The sequence below is a fragment of the Suricata suricatta genome, chromosome 10, assembly GCF_006229205.1.
Source record: "Suricata suricatta isolate VVHF042 chromosome 10, meerkat_22Aug2017_6uvM2_HiC, whole genome shotgun sequence".
Taxonomy (NCBI): Eukaryota; Metazoa; Chordata; class Mammalia; order Carnivora; family Herpestidae; genus Suricata; species Suricata suricatta.
This window is the reverse complement of record NC_043709.1, coordinates 46,034,882-46,053,588: the sequence shown is the minus strand read 5'-3', so window position 1 is coordinate 46,053,588 and position 18,707 is coordinate 46,034,882. Positions and strand designations below refer to the sequence as shown.

The 18,707-nt window shown below is 36.0% G+C and overlaps 1 protein-coding gene across 4 annotated transcripts in view; it reads left to right on the top strand.

The window, feature by feature from the left end:
• The window catches only part of CPSF6 (cleavage and polyadenylation specific factor 6), a 32,899-nt gene that overhangs the window by 214 nt on the left and 13,978 nt on the right, over nt 1-18,707 (top strand). For 2 of the 4 annotated variants that reach the window (XM_029953532.1, XM_029953531.1), the window contains exons 2-9: nt 6,992-7,201; nt 9,585-9,688; nt 12,776-12,921; nt 13,829-14,002; nt 14,133-14,243; nt 14,695-15,199; nt 17,483-17,598; nt 18,110-18,263. In XM_029953532.1, coding sequence (XP_029809392.1) covers nt 6,992-7,201; nt 9,585-9,688; nt 12,776-12,921; nt 13,829-14,002; nt 14,133-14,243; nt 14,695-15,199; nt 17,483-17,598; nt 18,110-18,263 — 1,520 coding nt within the window. The remainder of the gene's footprint in view (nt 1-6,991; nt 7,202-9,584; nt 9,689-12,775; nt 12,922-13,828; nt 14,003-14,132; nt 14,244-14,694; nt 15,200-17,482; nt 17,599-18,109; nt 18,264-18,707) is intronic. The other 2 variants (XM_029953534.1, XM_029953533.1) reach the window with 1 other exon arrangement.

Here is an 18,707-nt window from a genome sequence, read left to right as displayed (position 1 = left end):
CGGGCCGCCGCCGCGCCCCCTCCCCCGCCGCGGGGTCGAGGAGGAAGCCCGGCGGGGCGCGCGCCGGCCGCCGCCTCTTCCCCGGCCCTGCAGCTCGGGCTCCGATTCCTCTCGTCGCTCCATTTTGTCTCCCGGGCCGCGCACGGTCGCCTCATGGAAGGCCGCATTCATGGCCCTTTGTATCCCGCGCGCCCGGTTTCCTGGGCTCCTGCTCGCGTTTGCGACAGGTTTCGGCGTGGCGCCTTTTTCTCCTCCCTTCACACTTTGTGAAGGCGGCTGAGGTGTGGGCACGTTTGCAACAAGTCGTTTGACTCTTGGACCATTGATCGTGTTTAAAACTCGGTGCGTGGGCCTTGCCTCGGTGGTCGAGGTCTTTCAGTGCCTTTGAGGCCCCGTTGTTTTTGGCTTTTGTGGAGAAAATACGTGTGAAGATAGGTGGCCTGACCAAAAGGAAGGCTTGGAGGTTATTTTGATTGGATGGGGGAAAAAAACGAGGTAGCTTACCCAGAGACTAGAGGAGTGATTAAAATAAACGTTCGGCCAACATTCTTTAGTATAGTTTAAAAAGGAAGCGTTGTAAATAAGACCCGATTTTCAAAAAACAAAATGTTAAATGTGCTCCCAGGGATTTGCTTTACTTTTTGAAAGGTAGGAGAAAGTGAGAACGCAAGGGTTTTCCGATGTCTCACGAGCCACGGTTGCTGAGAAGAACTCGGCGGAGCTGTGGGGGCTGAGGTGGGCATCTCGTTTGCTACTAGAGGAGTGACGCGTGAGCTGTAAACCTGCTGTTCACGTCCTCGCGGCCTCTCTGTAGTAACACATTTTTACAAATTAAATTGTGCCTAAATGTAGTGCACCTAAAGGCTTTATTTTTTGTTTCCCAGGTCCGTAAGAGAAGCTTAATACAATTCCACTGGCTAATGTGTTTTTCTCTTTTGTTTTCTTTTCCCTCCTACATTAAAGACATTTTTTTTAATGCTTATTTATTTGTTTTTGAGTGAGAGAGACCGAGAGACCGAGAATCCCAGGCAGGCTCCCTGCTGTCAGCGCGGAGCCAGATGCGGGGCTGGAACTCAGGAAGCTGAGATCAAGACCTGTGCCTGAGTCGGGGGCTTAAGGACTGAGCGACACAGAAACCCCTGCATTGCTTGTGACTAGGGGCTCAAGAGCTTTTTAAGAAACAGGGAAAGCTGGAAATCCTTACTGTTCTTGTTTTCACGAATGACTTTGTGCCCCAGGTTTAAGTATTAGAAGAGAAAAAAATAATTTTTTTCAAGTAGCTTCAAATGTTTGTTCCTCCCTCAAAGACCGGATAGTGTAATCAAACGTTATGTTTTAAAATCTTCGTTGCTTTTACTGTGTTTATATTTTGGACGTGTGATGCCTGAGTTGGGTTAATGACAAATAAGAAAATTGTCTTGAGTGCTACAGTCAGGTTCTAATGTTTTTAAGGTCAGTAGACCAAGATCTCTAGGAAATTTCTTTTTATTTATCAAACTGGCCTAACAGTCCATCCAAAACAGGGCCATACCAACAAGTAAAGCGACAATTAAATAAATGTTCAAGATTTCTTTATTAGCTTTTCTTACAAGAAAGTATGTTTGCTTTGCCTTTTTCCTTATGATAAAAGAAGAATTTGGGTACAGTTTTAGAAACTGACCTCTTCATGAAAGGTTTTTTAATTTTATTTAAGGTTTTCACCTACTTAATTTGGGATGGGCATTTCTCTAATACATATAGCTGGAAGGAGTGATACTTGTTTATCCCTGTGCAGTAACTAGTGCTACTGAGCAGGAGGTAAGTAGAGATTAAAATTTTGTGACCCTTATGAGAAACTGTAGGGTTCTCTTAAAAATGCAGCTTTTTGTTGACTTGAACGTCTAGCATTTTATCTCACACATAGTTGTATAATTTTACCAGTAAAATCTTTATGCAGTACTTTTGAATAGATTAATAGGATTAAATATAGGCTTTGTTTTTATTATTTTGCATATCATTGGCATTTGTTATCTCTTGCTTGTTGTGGTAATTCTTGTGCAAAATATGGGCATAAAAGGATAGTTGGTCGTTTTCAGGGTTCAGCCTCTTTTTTTGAATATTACAGTCATTGAAATATTTTTCTGAAATTTGATCAGAATTAAATGTAACTACAGAATTACTACTGATTGATGTAATTTTCTCTTTATTGTAAGCTGGTGACCTTTCTACTGGCTTTTAAAGTAAACTGACTCTAGCTGATTAAAGTGTTTTACTAAGTATAACCAATCTTGACTTATTTTGACTTCTAAAGTGCTGTAAACCTTCAAAAAAATCCTTTATTCACGCAATTTGCAGTTTTAATTGCATTTGTATACTTTAAAATTCTCTGTAGTCTATTTTCCATTTTCTTCTGTTTTAAGTGATACTTATGAAGCTTTTTCTCAGGTGTATTTTCTGAAGCTTTCTTTCATATTTCAAAAAGTAGGAGACATTCAAGTGTCTTAGAAGAAACTTCATTTTGGGGATGGGGTTGAGAATAAGTTTAGTGAAACTATAGAGTTCCTTTCTTCACTAGATGAATTTAAGAATGGAGAATAAAGTTGGAGAAAGGGAGAAGGCACAAGGGACTTGGCTGTTCTTTAGTTCTTAAATTGAAGGTCATTGGATGTAACCAAATTGAGAACAGCTAGTTGTTCGTAGAAAGAGAATTTGAACTACTTCCAAACCTCTACATTACTTGATCTGGAGTTGAGAAGAAAGCAGTTCTGTTTCAGTGTTTGTAGTATATACCAGTCCAGTTTGAACTGGGATTTGTACTGTAATGTGGTAGTTACTAGCCTAATATTTAATATGTAATTATAGATTTTATTTTGATCAAGACTAAATAAATTTTTAAACTCAGTTGTTCAAAATACATTTCTTGATTATTTGTTATATGCCAACAAGGAGGGTTACAAAGTTCAGTAATCTTTACCCTTAGAATGCACTGTTGGGGGAAGTGTGAGGGATATCTACATAATTATAACACTCTGGCAAGTCATGTATTGTAAAACCCACTCCTTTATGTGTATATTTATCTGTAGCATTTTTGTTGTTGGGGAAGAGTAAAATTCTAGGAACCTCAGGAAAGTTTATACTTTATACATACATTGAAGTATGTGTTTTGCTTGTTTGGAGATCAAAACCTCAATATAAAGAATTTAGTTATTGATCTGTCTGGTGGTAGATCACTGATAGCAGTGCTGATTTTAGTAATCTGACCACCCAGCTTTAAAATGAAAATGTATATAGGTTGTGGCTGGGGGAAAATTCATGTAGAAGTTAACGACCTAGACATCCTTATAAGTCACTTGCCTTCATTTCATGAGTCATTGTACTTTATATTTAATCATTCTAACCAGTTTTGAAAAATAAGTTTATTGGACAAATGTCAGTGAAACCTTATCTCTGATAAATTTATGTTTAATAGAAAGTTTTCTGAGCTAAAACTGTAAGGTTGAGAATGAGGTTGGTAGAGATTGATTCAGAAACCTTGGTAGAAATATTTAGGGAAGCTAGAACTCTTAGTTTTATTATTTATCAGTGTAGTTTAATCAGCTGCCTGTGAACTGTCCACTTTCCGGTTTATGTGCCATATTTTTAGTACCAAGTTGGCTTCCTTACCATTAGTTGAGCTTTTTACAGGGATTACAGACTAATTTTCAAAACTGCTCATACCATAAATAGATAAAAATCAGAAGATGATATATTTTTTATAAAGATAAATATGTATTAGATTATCTGCTCTTGGATTTTGCATGCTAGTATTTTTTTCCCATGGTATGGAATAACATTTTGTAAATGCAAAATATAAACCTCCCCCTCTTTTATATTACTCTAAATGGAAATGACTATTAAATTCCTTCCTTTTCTATCTATCTTTCTTCCTTCCTTTCTAAAAGAGGGGCTTTGAAATAAGAGGCTCTTACTATGCCATCACTGGTACTCATAGAATGCAGGAATGGTATTATTACAATTTCGGATCACCAAAGGCCATGTTGGGCTTATTAGAGAGAATGAAGAATGTAATACAGTTATTCCATGGTCATCCCAGTAATGGTATATACAGTATATACATAAAATTAAAATTTTATGGGGGGTGATTAAGAAAAATATGTCTAAAAATAAGTCCTTGGAGGAAAGAAGATGGAGGAATGAAAAAATTACTTGGATTTTTAACAAATCCTAAGAGCTGTTATTTTACTGGAAGTTGTATGTAATGTGCAGCTCTATCAGTAGGTTAAATTACTATGAAAAGTAGTAAAGACTGGGCAGTGTTTGGCATCTGAAATATTTAGAGGGGTTGGTTTTTTTTTTGGTTTTTTTTTCTGGTCAGTTGGTTGGTTTTTGGATTCTATTACAACTTCCTAAAGGTAAGAATTTGTAAAGTAGAACTTGACACTGTTGACCATTTCTCTTTGACAAAATGGAAGCTATTTTCTGTTCAGTAGACATTCAGAGCTCACCTTTTTATATGACCTGTGATAGGTGTGTCCCCGCCCCCCCCATTTAAAGTGGGAACAGAAAGTGGATGTGTTCTGGATTTTTTTTTTTTTTAATGAGGATAGATGGGATATGCTGAAGCTGAAGGAAAATTACTGATATTACAGGAATGTGTGCTTTAAGTTGCATTTTTAGTAATGGTAGCAAATGTATTTAGATTTGTTAATAATTTTTCACATTCAAATGCATACTGTTGGGGCTAGAAGTGTAGGCTGTGGCCTTGGAACAGAGTGAAGCTAACTAGTCCACATGGAGATCAAACCCCAGGACCCTGATTTCAATTAGCATCATACATCAACCAGTTGGGAAGCAGCCCAACTACCAGACAAAATGGCTATCCTGAATATTGATAGAATCATATCAATATGGAAAATTGGTTGGTGTCGACATAGCAATTCGTGGATGGACAAAAAATAGTAATTGTGATTCACCAGGTCAGTGTAGCTGCAATTATGCTTATAAGTTATTGTATATTATTGTAAACTATTGTATACTTGTGTATACATTTTCCTAGATTTACAACTAATGAAAATCAAGTGATAACCTATTTCATAACCTTTTAAATAACGCTTGCATTCTTTTTGACTCTCCCTCATACCATATATTGTGATTATAGTCTCTGCTAAGGAGGAATGGAAACACAACTCTTTTTGAATAATAATGATGATAATTCCATTTGATAGAGTACAAAACCAGATTACAAGAGTTTAAAATGCCCACTACCCCTTGTGGGAATCTTTTTAGTATCTTAAGTATATGGAACCACTACTGCCACCAACCCGCCTGAAGCTTCAGCTGCACTGAAAACTTCATAGCAAAAATTTATTATCCTTTTCATAATTTTCACTGTCCCTTCAATTGGAACATGTTACTTTAAGAAAAACTTAGGTCAAAAAGATTATTTTGATATTGCTGTACAAACAAAATAAAATTATGGCATAATTTAGTGACTTGTGGTCTTAGTTTCTGCCCATTACTAAAGATGGCTTTGTTCTTTAACTTAACCTTGAGATCTTGGATTCCTTATTTTAAAAAGTCTTACAGAAATTCTGCCTTCTTTGACTGTATATAATTGGTATTTACCCTTTTAGGTTTTTTTCTTTAAAAAAAAATCTTAACTTGCCTTCTTCTGAATAACAAGACAGAGTTATTGAGCTCTGTTCCCATGGGGCCTATGATAACAGTATTTTGTTGATCTGTTTATAGTTATATTACAAATGCTTTCTGTGGATCATTCTCTAGTCTCGTAATAGTCCTTAAAACTATTAGAACTATTGGCTGCTTCTTATGTGCCATTTATATAACATTCTTAATAAGTTATATTAATAAGATATACCTTATAGCTAAACTCTTAAATTTGTTTTATAATAGTAATTGCTGTTCATATTATCGCAAATATTCTACCTCATAAGAAAAATAAAACAGTTCACTTTGATTTAGATACTTAGTGATGGAAAGGAAGGAAGATAATAGTTTTTCTTCAGATTTTGACTAGTTAAGTCTGTGGCCCTTACTAAAAGCAGTTTACATGGGGTTGAATGTTCTGCCAATGTCTGCATTTTATTTTTCTTTTACTTACTTATGGTAGAACCTCCTTTTCTTTTTTCTCGTGTTTACATATGTTTCTTTTTTTTTTTTTTTTTTCCTTTTTTCCTTGCTTGCCATTTAGGCATGTAAGTGGCATCCATTAACGTTGTTTGAATTCTGTTGGTGACACTCAGTGGCAGAGCTTTACCAGATCCTTGTTCATATTACTTTTCTCTTGCTAATTGACTAGATAGCTCTTGCTAAATCGACTGAAGATTTAAGAAGTCAAGTAAGCATTATTTGTTGACTAAGAATAATGGAACTATTGCTAGATACTAATTTGGATAGTCTTACTCATTTTATTTATTGTTTCTCATTTCCTGTTCATATGTTAGGATTTTGGAATAATTTAGGTACCCACATTTCTTTAACCCTTCCCTTTGGCTTAGCTCAGTGTGCTCTTTTCTAAAACTACAATCTTTTGCAGAGTTGAGAAACAAGATCCTGAGTACCATAGAAAATAATAAATGTATTTTTCTGCAGTTAAAGATTTATAATGGCTTTACATTTTGTTTGTGATATTTTTGAATTTTTTAAGTTTATTTGCATTCATGTATTATTATTTTTACTTTAAGAGTGTTGTACTTCCAAGAAAAGTTTTACATTGTTATCTTATTTTGTCTACGTATTCTTTTCCCTGAGGAACGTTATTTCCTATACTATAATCTATATCAGTGGAAAATAGGATTTATTGTATAGAAATTAACTTTACAGGCACCATTCAAGATTACGTATATGGCATGAAGATTTGTACTGAAATCTTAGGGGTTTTATGTTCTACTGGATTTTTAAAACAAAATAGTTGAATGAATTTGTATTCCAAGCTATTTAGTGTTAGTCTGACTGTTGTATAATCTAGAGCATTATTATTTCTGTGTCTCAGGAAGCTGAATATGGTGGGCATGATCAGATAGATTTGTATGATGATGTCATCTCTCCATCTGCAAATAATGGAGATGCCCCAGAAGACCGTGATTACATGGATACTCTCCCACCAACTGTTGGTGATGATGTGGGTAAAGGAGCAGCACCAAATGTTGTCTATACGTATACCGGAAAGAGAATTGCGTTGTATATTGGAAATCTAACGTGGGTAAGTAAACTTAACATGTGAATTAAATTTATTGGTAGTGTGTTTTGAATTGTTCAAGTAGTTAATTTCTTCCATTTTTATAAAACAAAAATGTGTAGATTTGTTCTGTATACTTGTTTATGCAATGAGAAGAGAAATACACATACATTTAAAATATTATAAATTTTTTTTGGTGTTTATTTTTTGAGAGATACAGCAGGAGCAGGGGAGGGGGAGAGAGAGAGAAGGGGACAAAGGATCAGAAGCAGGCTCTGTGCTGACAGTAGAGAGCCTTATGTGAGACTTGAACTCATAAACTATGAGATCATGACTTAAGCCAAAGGCAGGCGCTTAACCACCTGAGCCACCCAGGTGCCCTCCCTTTTTAAATTCTTTTAAGTATTTATTTATTTTTGGGAGAGTGCAAGCCAGAGTGGGGCACAGAGAGGGGGACAGAAGAGGATCCAAAGCGGGCTTTACACTTAACAGTCTGACAACAGCAGTGAGCCGATGTGGGGCTGGAACTCACAAACCATGAGATTGTGACCTGAGCCAAAGTGATGCTCAATTGACTGAGCCATCCAAGTGCCCCTAGAACATTATAAATTTTAGATCTAGTTTTGAATTTTTGTGGTCATTCAACTTGTTTTGGTAGAGATTCCAGTTAAGTATAGTTCAATTATTTTAAGTTTAATATTCAATTTTCTTTTTACCTTACTACGTCTACATTTACAGTATCCTACTTTACAAAGAAAAATACTTAACGTAAGTTCTAAAACCAGGATTCAGAACTGCAGGAAAAAGCACAGCACAACCCTGGTTTTTAAGTTTTTTCATTATTAGAAGCTCCTGGTTGGCTCACTTGGAAGGGCGTACGACTCTTGATCTTGGGGTTGTGGATTTGAGCCCCATGTTGAGCATAGAGATTACTTTAAAAAAAATTTTTTTCACAGGGCGCCTCGGTGACTCAGTTGGTTAAGCAGCCAACTTTGGCTCAGGTCATGATCTCCCAGTTTGAAGGCTCAGGAATTTGAGCCTTGTGTCAGGCTCATTGCTGACAGTTCAGAGCCTGGAGCATACTTCCGATTCTGTGTCTGCCCCTTCCCTGCTTGTGCTGTCTCTCTCTCTCAAAAATAAGTTTAAAAAAATTTTTTTTAAGTTCGTATTATTTAGTTTGTATTACAGACTTGTTGGGTTTCATTTCCACTTTAAATATTTGTTTATTTTTGAGAGAGAGTGCGTGTGTGAGCAGGGTAGGGGCAGAGAAAGAGAGAGACAGAATCTGAAAGCAGGTTCTAAGTTCTGAGCTGTCACAGAAGCCCACTATGGGCCTTGAACTTGGGAATGGCAGGATCATGACCTGAGCTGACACTTAACCAACTGAGCCACCCAGGCTCTCCTCATCTCTACTTAGAAACATTTATTACATAATTTGACGGTTCAAAAATTGTCAACATTTGTCACCCTTCTTAAGTAGCTTTTTTTAAATACTTTTTTTTATTTCTGAGAGCGAGCGAGAGCCAACACAAGAAGGGGAAGGAGGGGCAGAGAAAGAGGGATACAGAATCCGCAGCAGGCTCCAGGCTCTGAGCTGGCAGCACAGAGCCTGACACAGGGCTGGACCTCATAGAACCACAAGATCATGACTTGAGCCCATTCAGCTTATCTGACTGAGCCACCCAGGTGCCACTAGAAGCATTTTATTTTTAAATGTTCACATTTTTAAAAAACGAACCCATCTCCATAACCGATCAGTCTGAGCAGTTTTATGATATTGGAGACAGTAGCAGTGTAATTGTGAGGAGTGCAATTGCTAAATAAAACTTTGAATCTTAGCTCCACTATTTATTACTTTTGTGATCTTGGGTAAGCTCTTTAACCTCTCTATTGCCCCATGTGTGAAATGAAAATAATTAATAGGACTTAATATAGGATTGTTTCAAGAGTTAAATATTTGATATAAAGTACATGATAGGTACTCAATACATGTTAGTGATTTTTTTTTTCCCTCTTTTCAGTCTTATACTCAAGCATAAGATGGAATTTATTTCCCAAAGTAATTTCCCTTTAGGAAGAGAAGTGATAAAGTGAGATTGATTTTATTAAAAATTTAATATCATAGCAGTTTAAAGTTGGGAGAGACCAGAAACTCTTTAATAGAGTAAAAAAAAATCTAATCTCTAAGGATATATACCTTCTAATTTCTGAAACTCTTACCAAGGGATGGTTATGTCCTCAAGTGCTTTTGTGTCATTTAAAAATTGGAGACTAACTGGCAGTAATTGCACTTAGATTTGCCCTGTTAATGGTCTTTTGTTTGTTCTGAGTTTATCATTAAAACTAATTGAAACAATAAAAATCTTGGATATATTTTGATGGTTAATGAGGGGGAAATATCTTGCAGTGGACAACAGATGAAGACTTAACTGAAGCAGTTCATTCTTTGGGAGTAAATGATATTTTGGAGATAAAATTTTTTGAAAATCGGGCAAATGGCCAGTCAAAGGGGTAAGAATTTTGTTTTCATTTTCTTCTTAATACGTTAGTAACTAGAGGTTGTAATTTTGATAGTAACTATTCATAATGTTAACCATATGCATGTTTTATTATCCACATTGATAGAAGGTTATTGGGCAGAGATATGTACTTATTTTACTTACTTTGTGATCTAACTCACCAGAACTAGTGAAGCTAGAAGTGTGGACAGATTAGGTCTGTTTAATTTTCCTGAGTTTTCTCTATGTGTGGTTGAAATGATTTTTGACATGACAGTGTGAAGAAGCATTATTATCCTGTGATTAAGGGATGGGGAAAGACAGGTAACTGGAAAATAATGTAATATGAATGTTTTGCTTAACTTTTTAACTATTAAATTATATGGAGATAGGATCATTATAGGAATATTATACAGTTACCCAAAAGTAGTAAAATAAAAAGCCATAAGCTCACCATCCATAGATTATCACTCTTAACATTTTAGTGAGTATATTTTCAGGGAGTTTTCTTAGTGCTTATATCATATTTTTATAAAAAAAAAAAAAAAACCAGGATTACAGTTCACATGTTTTAGAACGTGTTTGGTAAAATGAGTAAAACGTACTTATCCATAAATACACATCCTCTCTAATGTCTTAATTTTTTCCATCATACCTTGTATGTTACAATAATTAATTTACCTGACCCAAGTTATCTGTTACTTGAACTTTTGTAAGAGCCTCCTACCTGATGTTCTTGCTTTCACCCCTGTGGCTTAGGCTATTACAAAATGTAAACGTAGGGGGAAAAGTGCCATCAATATTTGTCTGTTTAGATCTTCTAATTGCTCCTGATCACTAAGAGTAAAAGCCAGAATCTTAACTGTGGCCCTATAAGGTACCATATGATCTGTTTCCCCATCACCTGTCTGACCTTATTCCTACCACTGTTCATCTTTCTTATGCTGTTTCAGTAATATTTATCTCTGCTGTTCCTCAAAAACACTCCTACTTTAGATTTTTACACTAATTGTTTCTTATTCTTGGTTTGGTTTATCTCCAAATATCCACATGGATCTCTCTCTCTCTCTCTGTTTTAATGTTTATTTTGAGAGAGAGAATGGGAGAGGGACAGAGAGAGAGAGAGAGAGAGAGAGAGAGAGAGAGAGAGAGAGAGAATCCAAAGCAGGCTGCACACTCAGTGCGGATCCTGATGTGGGACCAGTCTCAAGACCATGAGATCATGACCTGAACCAAAATCAAGAGTCAGACGCTTAGCCAATAAGCCACCAGTCGCCCCTCTTTCATTTCATTAAGGACTCTGTTGACAAAGAGTTCCCTTTCCTCATCACTCTATGCAAAGTATTAGCTTCTGATCTGTAAACTGTAAAATAGAAGCAGATAAAATTGAAATTTTATCCGCAATTTATTTCCCTTATTTTTTCTTTATTATAGTGTATTTTACTTATTTGTATTATCTCCAATTAGATTGTAAGGTCCATAAGACGAAGGATTTTGTTTTGTATCTGTAGCCCTGGATTGTGCCTGGCATGTAGGAGTTGGTGCTCAATAAATATTTGTTAAACTAATGAGTTTATTAAATTGTTTCTAAGTGTTGTGACCCAAGATAAAATTGAGTCACACAGGAGAATTTGTCAGTTGACTACAGTAAGGGATCTAGTTAAAGGGCCATTTTGAATATTAGGGAGAAAAGGAGCCTAAGATCCTAAGAACCCTTCTGAGAAAAACCTAGAATATCCTAGAACTGTGTGAAATTGTAGTCATTTGTTTTCTATTTTAAATTTATTTTTCTTCATTGAGATCTAATTCACATACATAGCATAAAATTTACCTTTTAGAAATATTCATTCTGATTTTTAGTATATTTACAATTATCACTATCTAAAATCCAGAACATTTCATCACCTACAGAAGATATCCCATACCCATTAGCAATTTGTCTCAGAATTTGCTTATTCTGAATATTTCATATAAATAGGATTATATAATATTGGTCCTTTGTGACTGACTTCTTTCATTTAGCATAATGTTTTCAGCGTTCAACCATGTTGTAGCATATATCAATACCTAATTCTTTTTATGGCTAAATCCTATTCCATAAATGGATATATCATGTTCTTATTCTGTCCATTATCTGATGGACACTGAGGTTGTTTTTATGTTTGCTTTTGTGAATCATATCCCTCTGCATATTCTTGTACCAGTTTTGTATGAACATGTATTCATTTCTGTTATGTGTATACGTACATCCAGTAGTGGAATTATTGGATTATATGTTAGCTCTATATTTAACCTTTGAAGGAATTGTCAGATTGTCAAAGTGACCATACCATTTTACATTCCCATCAGTAGTGTATTAAATTTTCAGTTTCTTTACATCCTCAACAACACTTTTTATCTTTTTGATTATAGCTATCCTAATGGCTATGAAATGGCATCTCATTGTAGTTTTTGATTGACATTGCCCTGATGGTTAGCAATGCTGAGCATCTTTACACAGTGGCATTATTCATAATAACCAAGAAATGGAAAAATCTGAATGCCCATCAACTAAATAAATGGATTTTTTTTTAATGTGCTATATCCATATTGTGAAATATTATTCAGCCATAAAAAAAGACATTAAGTAATGATACATACTACAACATGCATAAATCTTAAAAACGTGTTAAGTGAAAGAAGATATTCATAAAGGGCCACATAAGTTCATGCATATGAAATGTTCAAAATTGGCAAATTTATAGAAGCAGAAAATGAATTAGTGCTTTCCTAAGGTTGAGGAATGGGAGGAAATGGAGTAACAGCTAATGAGAATGGGGTTTCACTTTGAGATGATGAAAATGCTCTAAAATTGATTGTGATGATGGTTGTAAAACTCAGAATATACTAAAACCCACTGGATTGTGCACTTTAAATGAGTGAATTGTATCATATGTTGTTATTTTGAAAAAGTTAAAGATGAAAGTATATACTTGTATAGTATTAATTTAAAAAATATTTTCATTTTTCTTAAAGGTAAATTGACACCATTCGTTTTTAATAACAGTAGCTTGTTAATCCCTCCTCACTTTCTGTCCTCACCCCTTTAAACATCTTTTAGGTTTGCCCTTGTTGGTGTTGGATCTGAAGCATCCTCAAAAAAATTAATGGATCTGTTGCCTAAAAGAGAACTTCATGGTCAGAATCCCGTTGTAACTCCATGCAATAAACAGTTCCTGAGTCAATTTGAAATGCAGTCCAGGAAAAGTAAGCAATCCCTCAGAGGCCTTTATTAAAAGATGTGCATTTTAGCCAATGTTGCTAGCATTTGTTCGGTGTAATGTTGGAGAAGTCACTTTAATATTTATTTAGTTTATTGGTGAATACATTTTAGAAAGTCCATCCCTTTAATTTGATTTGACTCTGGTTTATGGCTATGGTCCTGTGTACTGGAAACTTACTCCCATTTTTCTCTAGATGTCACAGACCCAATATTATACAACAGTGTGCAAGTTCTGTAGCTCTGCCATTCCTGTCCTGTCATTCCCATCCTAGAGAAAGGAAGAAACTACATTCTAATCCTTAGATTGAAGCCAAGTTATGTGGATGTGTGTTATGGTGGGGGAGAAACCACTGATAACCAGAAAATACTCATTGATTTTCTGCTTGGCACCAAGACCTTTCACCACTTGGTAAAGTGAATGTAGAAAAGATTGGCCATTACACACTTATAAATGCTCTCACTTAAAGAGATATGGTGGATAATCATGTAATTAACAAATTCAAGTGGCTGTTTTTCTTTTAATGTTTTAACAGCTAAGACTTAACTGAAGAATATGATATGAAATTTAAATAATCTGTGTTTACTGAAATTCAGATTTCTGTTGGAGAATTTCAGTCTTGGCTGCTGCTGAGTATTGGTATTTTGAAAGTAACCCATATTTACTCACTGGAAATACATTTAACTCTGGATATTTTGAGACTTCAAAAGAACTTAAATAGATGTGAATGTTTCCATCCAGTACTTCTCATGTAGTTTGGACAGGTCCAAGACATCTACAAGTTAGTATATAGCATACGTGAACTTCGAAATAGAGTTGTTTCTAATAAGAGTGGTTACATTTCAGAGGACTATTTTAATAAATGCTATTTATGAGTATTTGGATATTTGCAGCTACACAATCAGGACAAATGTCTGGGGAAGGTAAAGCTGGTCCTCCAGGAGGCAGTTCACGTGCAGCATTTCCACAAGGTGGTAGAGGACGGGGCCGTTTTCCAGGGGCTGTTCCCGGTGGGGACAGATTTCCTGGACCAGCAGGACCAGGAGGGCCACCCCCACCTTTTCCAGGTAAAATTTTTCTTAAATTACCATGGATAAAATGTGTCTCCCTTAATACCTCTTTTCCTTTTCTCTCTTTTTCAAGTAATGCATTATTAATGTGACTTACTCTCCTTGTTATGCTATTTTTGGAATCCAGGAAATTTGATCAAGCATCTTGTTAAAGGAACTCGGCCTTTGTTCCTGGAAACTAGGATTCCATGGCATATGGGGCACAGCATAGAGGAAATACCCATTTTTGGCCTAAAAGGTCTTTATTTTTCTCCAAACTTGCTTGACTTATATATAGAATATTTACATCCGTCTTAATATTCTTACCTCTTAAAAAATCCTTTCAAGACCATTTTTCCTTGTTTCACTTTCTAGCTTGGCATCAGAGTAGAATATAAGGTGGGTGATTTCACTGTGAGAAGTGTGTGTACACTGAAAGATGGAAACTATCTTTAAGTATTGTAATGTTTATTAACGTTTTTATTTCAATTAATTTTTCTTAAGCATAAATTGAGCTAATTAAGTTTGTATTTAAAGATGTATTTCACTTTCATAGTTGTTAGTGTAGCATTTACCATATGGGTTTCATTTAAAGAGAAAAAATCTTGGTTTATGAGTTGTTTTAAAAGTATAATCTTGGCATTAAGGTTAAGATACCTTATTGAAGTGGTTTTTTTTTTCTCTCTCCTTCTCTTTCCTTTATTCTATAGCTGGACAGACGCCACCACGTCCACCCTTAGGTCCTCCAGGCCCACCTGGTCCACCAGGGCCTCCACCTCCTGGTCAGGTTCTGCCTCCTCCTTTAGCTGGACCTCCTAATCGAGGAGATCGCCCACCACCACCAGTTCTTTTTCCTGGACAACCTTTTGGGCAGCCTCCATTGGGTCCTCTTCCTCCTGGGCCTCCACCTCCAGTTCCAGGCTACGGGCCCCCTCCTGGTCCACCACCTCCACAACAGGGACCACCTCCACCTCCAGGCCCCTTTCCACCTCGCCCACCTGGCCCTCTGGGGCCACCCCTTACACTTGCTCCTCCTCCGCATCTTCCTGGACCACCTCCAGGTGCCCCACCACCAGCTCCACATGTGAACCCGGCTTTCTTTCCTCCGCCGACTAACAGCGGCATGCCTACATCAGATAGCCGGGGTCCACCACCAACAGATCCATATGGCCGACCTCCACCATATGATAGGGGTGACTATGGGCCTCCTGGCAGGTAAGTTAGTATGTATCAATGACAGATTTGGTGTATTACTTGATTGGTAAAAAAGATACTTAAATTTCATCACTGAGTTTGTTTTTGTTTTTAATTATGGGCTTTTCCCCAGATATTTAATTTTCTGTGTTGTTTTCTCTTGTTAGAAAAGGCAATATCGGGGCACCTGGGTGACTCAGTCGGTTAAGCATCCGGCTTTGGCTCAGGTTATGATCTCACGGTTCGTGGGTTCGAGCCTCGCATCGGGCTCTGTGCTAACAGGTCAGAGCCTGGAGCCTGCTTCGGATTCTATATCTCCCCCTCTCTCGGACCCTCCCCTACTCGAGCTGCCTCTCTCTGTCTCTCAAAAATAAATAAAAAACATTAAAAATTTTTTTTTTGAAAAAAAAAAGAAAGAAAGAAAAGGCAATATTATATCATGAAAACATACCAAACAGTGTTGGAAATATACCACCTCTGCACTTAATATAGATGTGTGATTTAGGGCAAGTCACTAAATCCTGGGGATTCCTTTCCATTATTTCTTAAGTCAAAAGAGGTTAATAAAGATAAGTGAGCAAATGGGATCCTTAAGCTACTTTTAAGATTTTAAAGTGAATCTTATTTACCACTGATGATAACTACTCAGAGCACTAAAGTTTCTTCGTTTTAGGAGTTTGATCAATTTGTTAAATATGTACTGTTGATTATCTCAATGCTGACCATGAGTCCTGACTATCAAATTACTAACTTTTAATTAAAATGGGAACATTAAATAACTTATAAGTATATTTGGGCAAAGACTTACAAAACACAGTTGTTGTGGAAATTAAAATAATTAATGGTGATCCTTGAAGAAGAGCTGGGTGAAAACCATTTTCCTTCCTCCCTCCCTTCCTTCCTTCCCCATTATTGAAGTAAGTGATCTTTTAGTCCCCTTCCAAGGTAACTTAAAAACAATCCATACACAAAACATAATTTAGAGAGCTATGTTTATAATATAAGAACCTTTTGAATTTGCCCTCTTTAATTGCTTCTGAGTTTGTCATTCGATTTTATATTTTTAAACTACTACTGTTAAACTATTTTGTACTTAATTTTGTCTGATAATGTCTTGAAGGATGGATTTGAGAATCCGCCTAATTCCTTACAGTTGCACAGGCACATGGCAATAAATTTGATGTTGGAAACAAAGCACATTGACTATTATCTGTTCATAGAGGTTGCATCTTTATGACTGCCAAAAATGGCTCCATTTTCTTTAGAAAACTACTGAGCTAGTATAACTTCTTCTGTTCACTTTAATTTTAGTGAGTGACTTCATATTAAGTGTTCACCTTTAGAGTGTAGGAGTGGGTTAGGTGACTTGGTTTGACTGTTTAAAATTTGAGTTTCATATCCTTTTCCTAACAGAATTTTTATAGTATTAGGATTTCAAGAATTAGGGGAGATGGTTATTTATGACAGATTTTTTTATTGAAAATCAGAGAAAACTCCTCTTACATGGGATTTTCTTTTTAGAGGGATAGAATAGGGACACGTCACAGCATTTAGTCGAAATTATACATGGATTTTGAACAACTTATAATTTGGTCAGGATGTCTGTAAAGTTTTGGGAATGAGAGTAGTACCTTAAAAGCATGCAAAAAAGTTAATTAGCTATTTCCTCAATTCATTGGAATGAACTGCTACTACTTTACTCAGCTCAGTGGCCTACCTACCTTGTCACTATTAACTAAGATGGAAAAAATGCTTACCTTTTCCTGTACTGTGCATGTGCAATTTTTTCTTTTTTTATTGAAGTATAGGTAACACATAATGCACATGTTCAGTTTTTAAAGTTGTCCAGCAGCACTAGAAAGTTTTGGCATTGAATTCATTTTTTTCCAACAGATGTTTACACTTAATATCTTTTATTTGCCAGATACTCTTCTGGGGATTCAGTGGCAAACAAGATGGTCTAAGATCTTGTCCCCGTCTGAAGTTCTATAATTATCAGGGCCGTTTATTATATATGTTTTTGTGTGGCTGAAAAAATATTGAAGATCTGTAAATACATTATCTCTGACTTCCAGAAAGACAAGGTTTCGAAGCTGCTACTTTATTTCAGCTGAAAGATACTGTGGTAATAGAATTTTGCTAAGACTTGCTCTCTTTCTAGGATAAATAGCATACTTCAGTCTGACAAAGTAACTACTAGCTCTAAGGGATTTGTCACAAGCAAGTAGTATGAATTGTTTTATACTGTTATGACTAACTTAAAAATTTGTTGGGTGTAATATAAGGTTCATTTTTATTTTAAAGGGAAATGGACACTGCAAGAACGCCATTGAGTGAAGCTGAGTTTGAAGAAATCATGAACAGAAATAGGGCAATCTCAAGCAGTGCTATTTCAAGAGCTGTGTCTGATGCCAGTGCTGGTTTGTATATTTCTTCCTATATAAACAGTTCTTATTTATGTTCCTTGGAATGACCTAAAACTATGTGCAATCTTGAAGATCGGTCATTTACATTTAGTACTTATGTTCATATTTCCAAATCATTACATGTATCTATTTAAAAGACATTTGAGGGGAGTGCTGTGTCACAGTGTAGTGAAAACATTCAGGATTTTAGATTCCTGTGTGTAGATTTAAGTTTTAGTCATGACATGTAATGGGTTGGGAACCTTAAGGCAACTGATTCTCATATTTACAAGTTAATAACCTGTGCTTTGCACATCTATAATAATAATAAATTGTGCTAATTTTATGCACATAAAAGCTTTTTACAATGATGAAGCCCTAAAAATAATTAAAAATGAAGACATCTTCTGTAGTTACTTTAGTGTTCTTCTTTTTTAAAATGCTTTCTCACTCTTATCCCAATTGATTTGGAGGTATTTAGGAAACAAAATTTATTTGATTTTAACCACTCTTCTTTCCCTAATAGGTGATTATGGGAGTGCTATTGAGACATTGGTAACTGCAATTTCTTTAATTAAACAATCCAAAGTATCTGCTGATGATCGTTGCAAAGTTCTTATTAGCTCTTTGCAAGATTGCCTTCATGGAATTGAATCCAAGTCTTATGGTTCTGGATCAAGGTAAAACTTTCCTGTCTCATGTCTACTTAAAATTATTACTTTACATATAGAAAAAATGTGTTTGGAACTTTAAAATAGTTTGATTTTACTTATTACTGTTTGTGCACCAGCTAGAGTTAGATATTTTTCTTGTTTTGTTTTTAATATTGAATCAAATGTCAGGTATTTGGTTGTTTTTAAAACCCTTCACAAGGGGCGCCTGGGTGGCTCAGTTGGTTATGCATCCGACTTCAGCTCAGGTTATGATCTCACAGTTCATGGGTTCTAGCCCCAGTTCGGGCTCTGTGCTGACAGCTTGGAGCCTGGAGACTGCTTTGGATTCTGTGTCTCCCTCTCTCTCTGCCCCTTCCCATCTTGTGCTCTGTCTCTCTCTCAAAAAGAAATAAACATTTAAAAAAAAAAACCTTCCAAGAGTTTCTGGTTGTTCTTAGACTAAGACTGTGA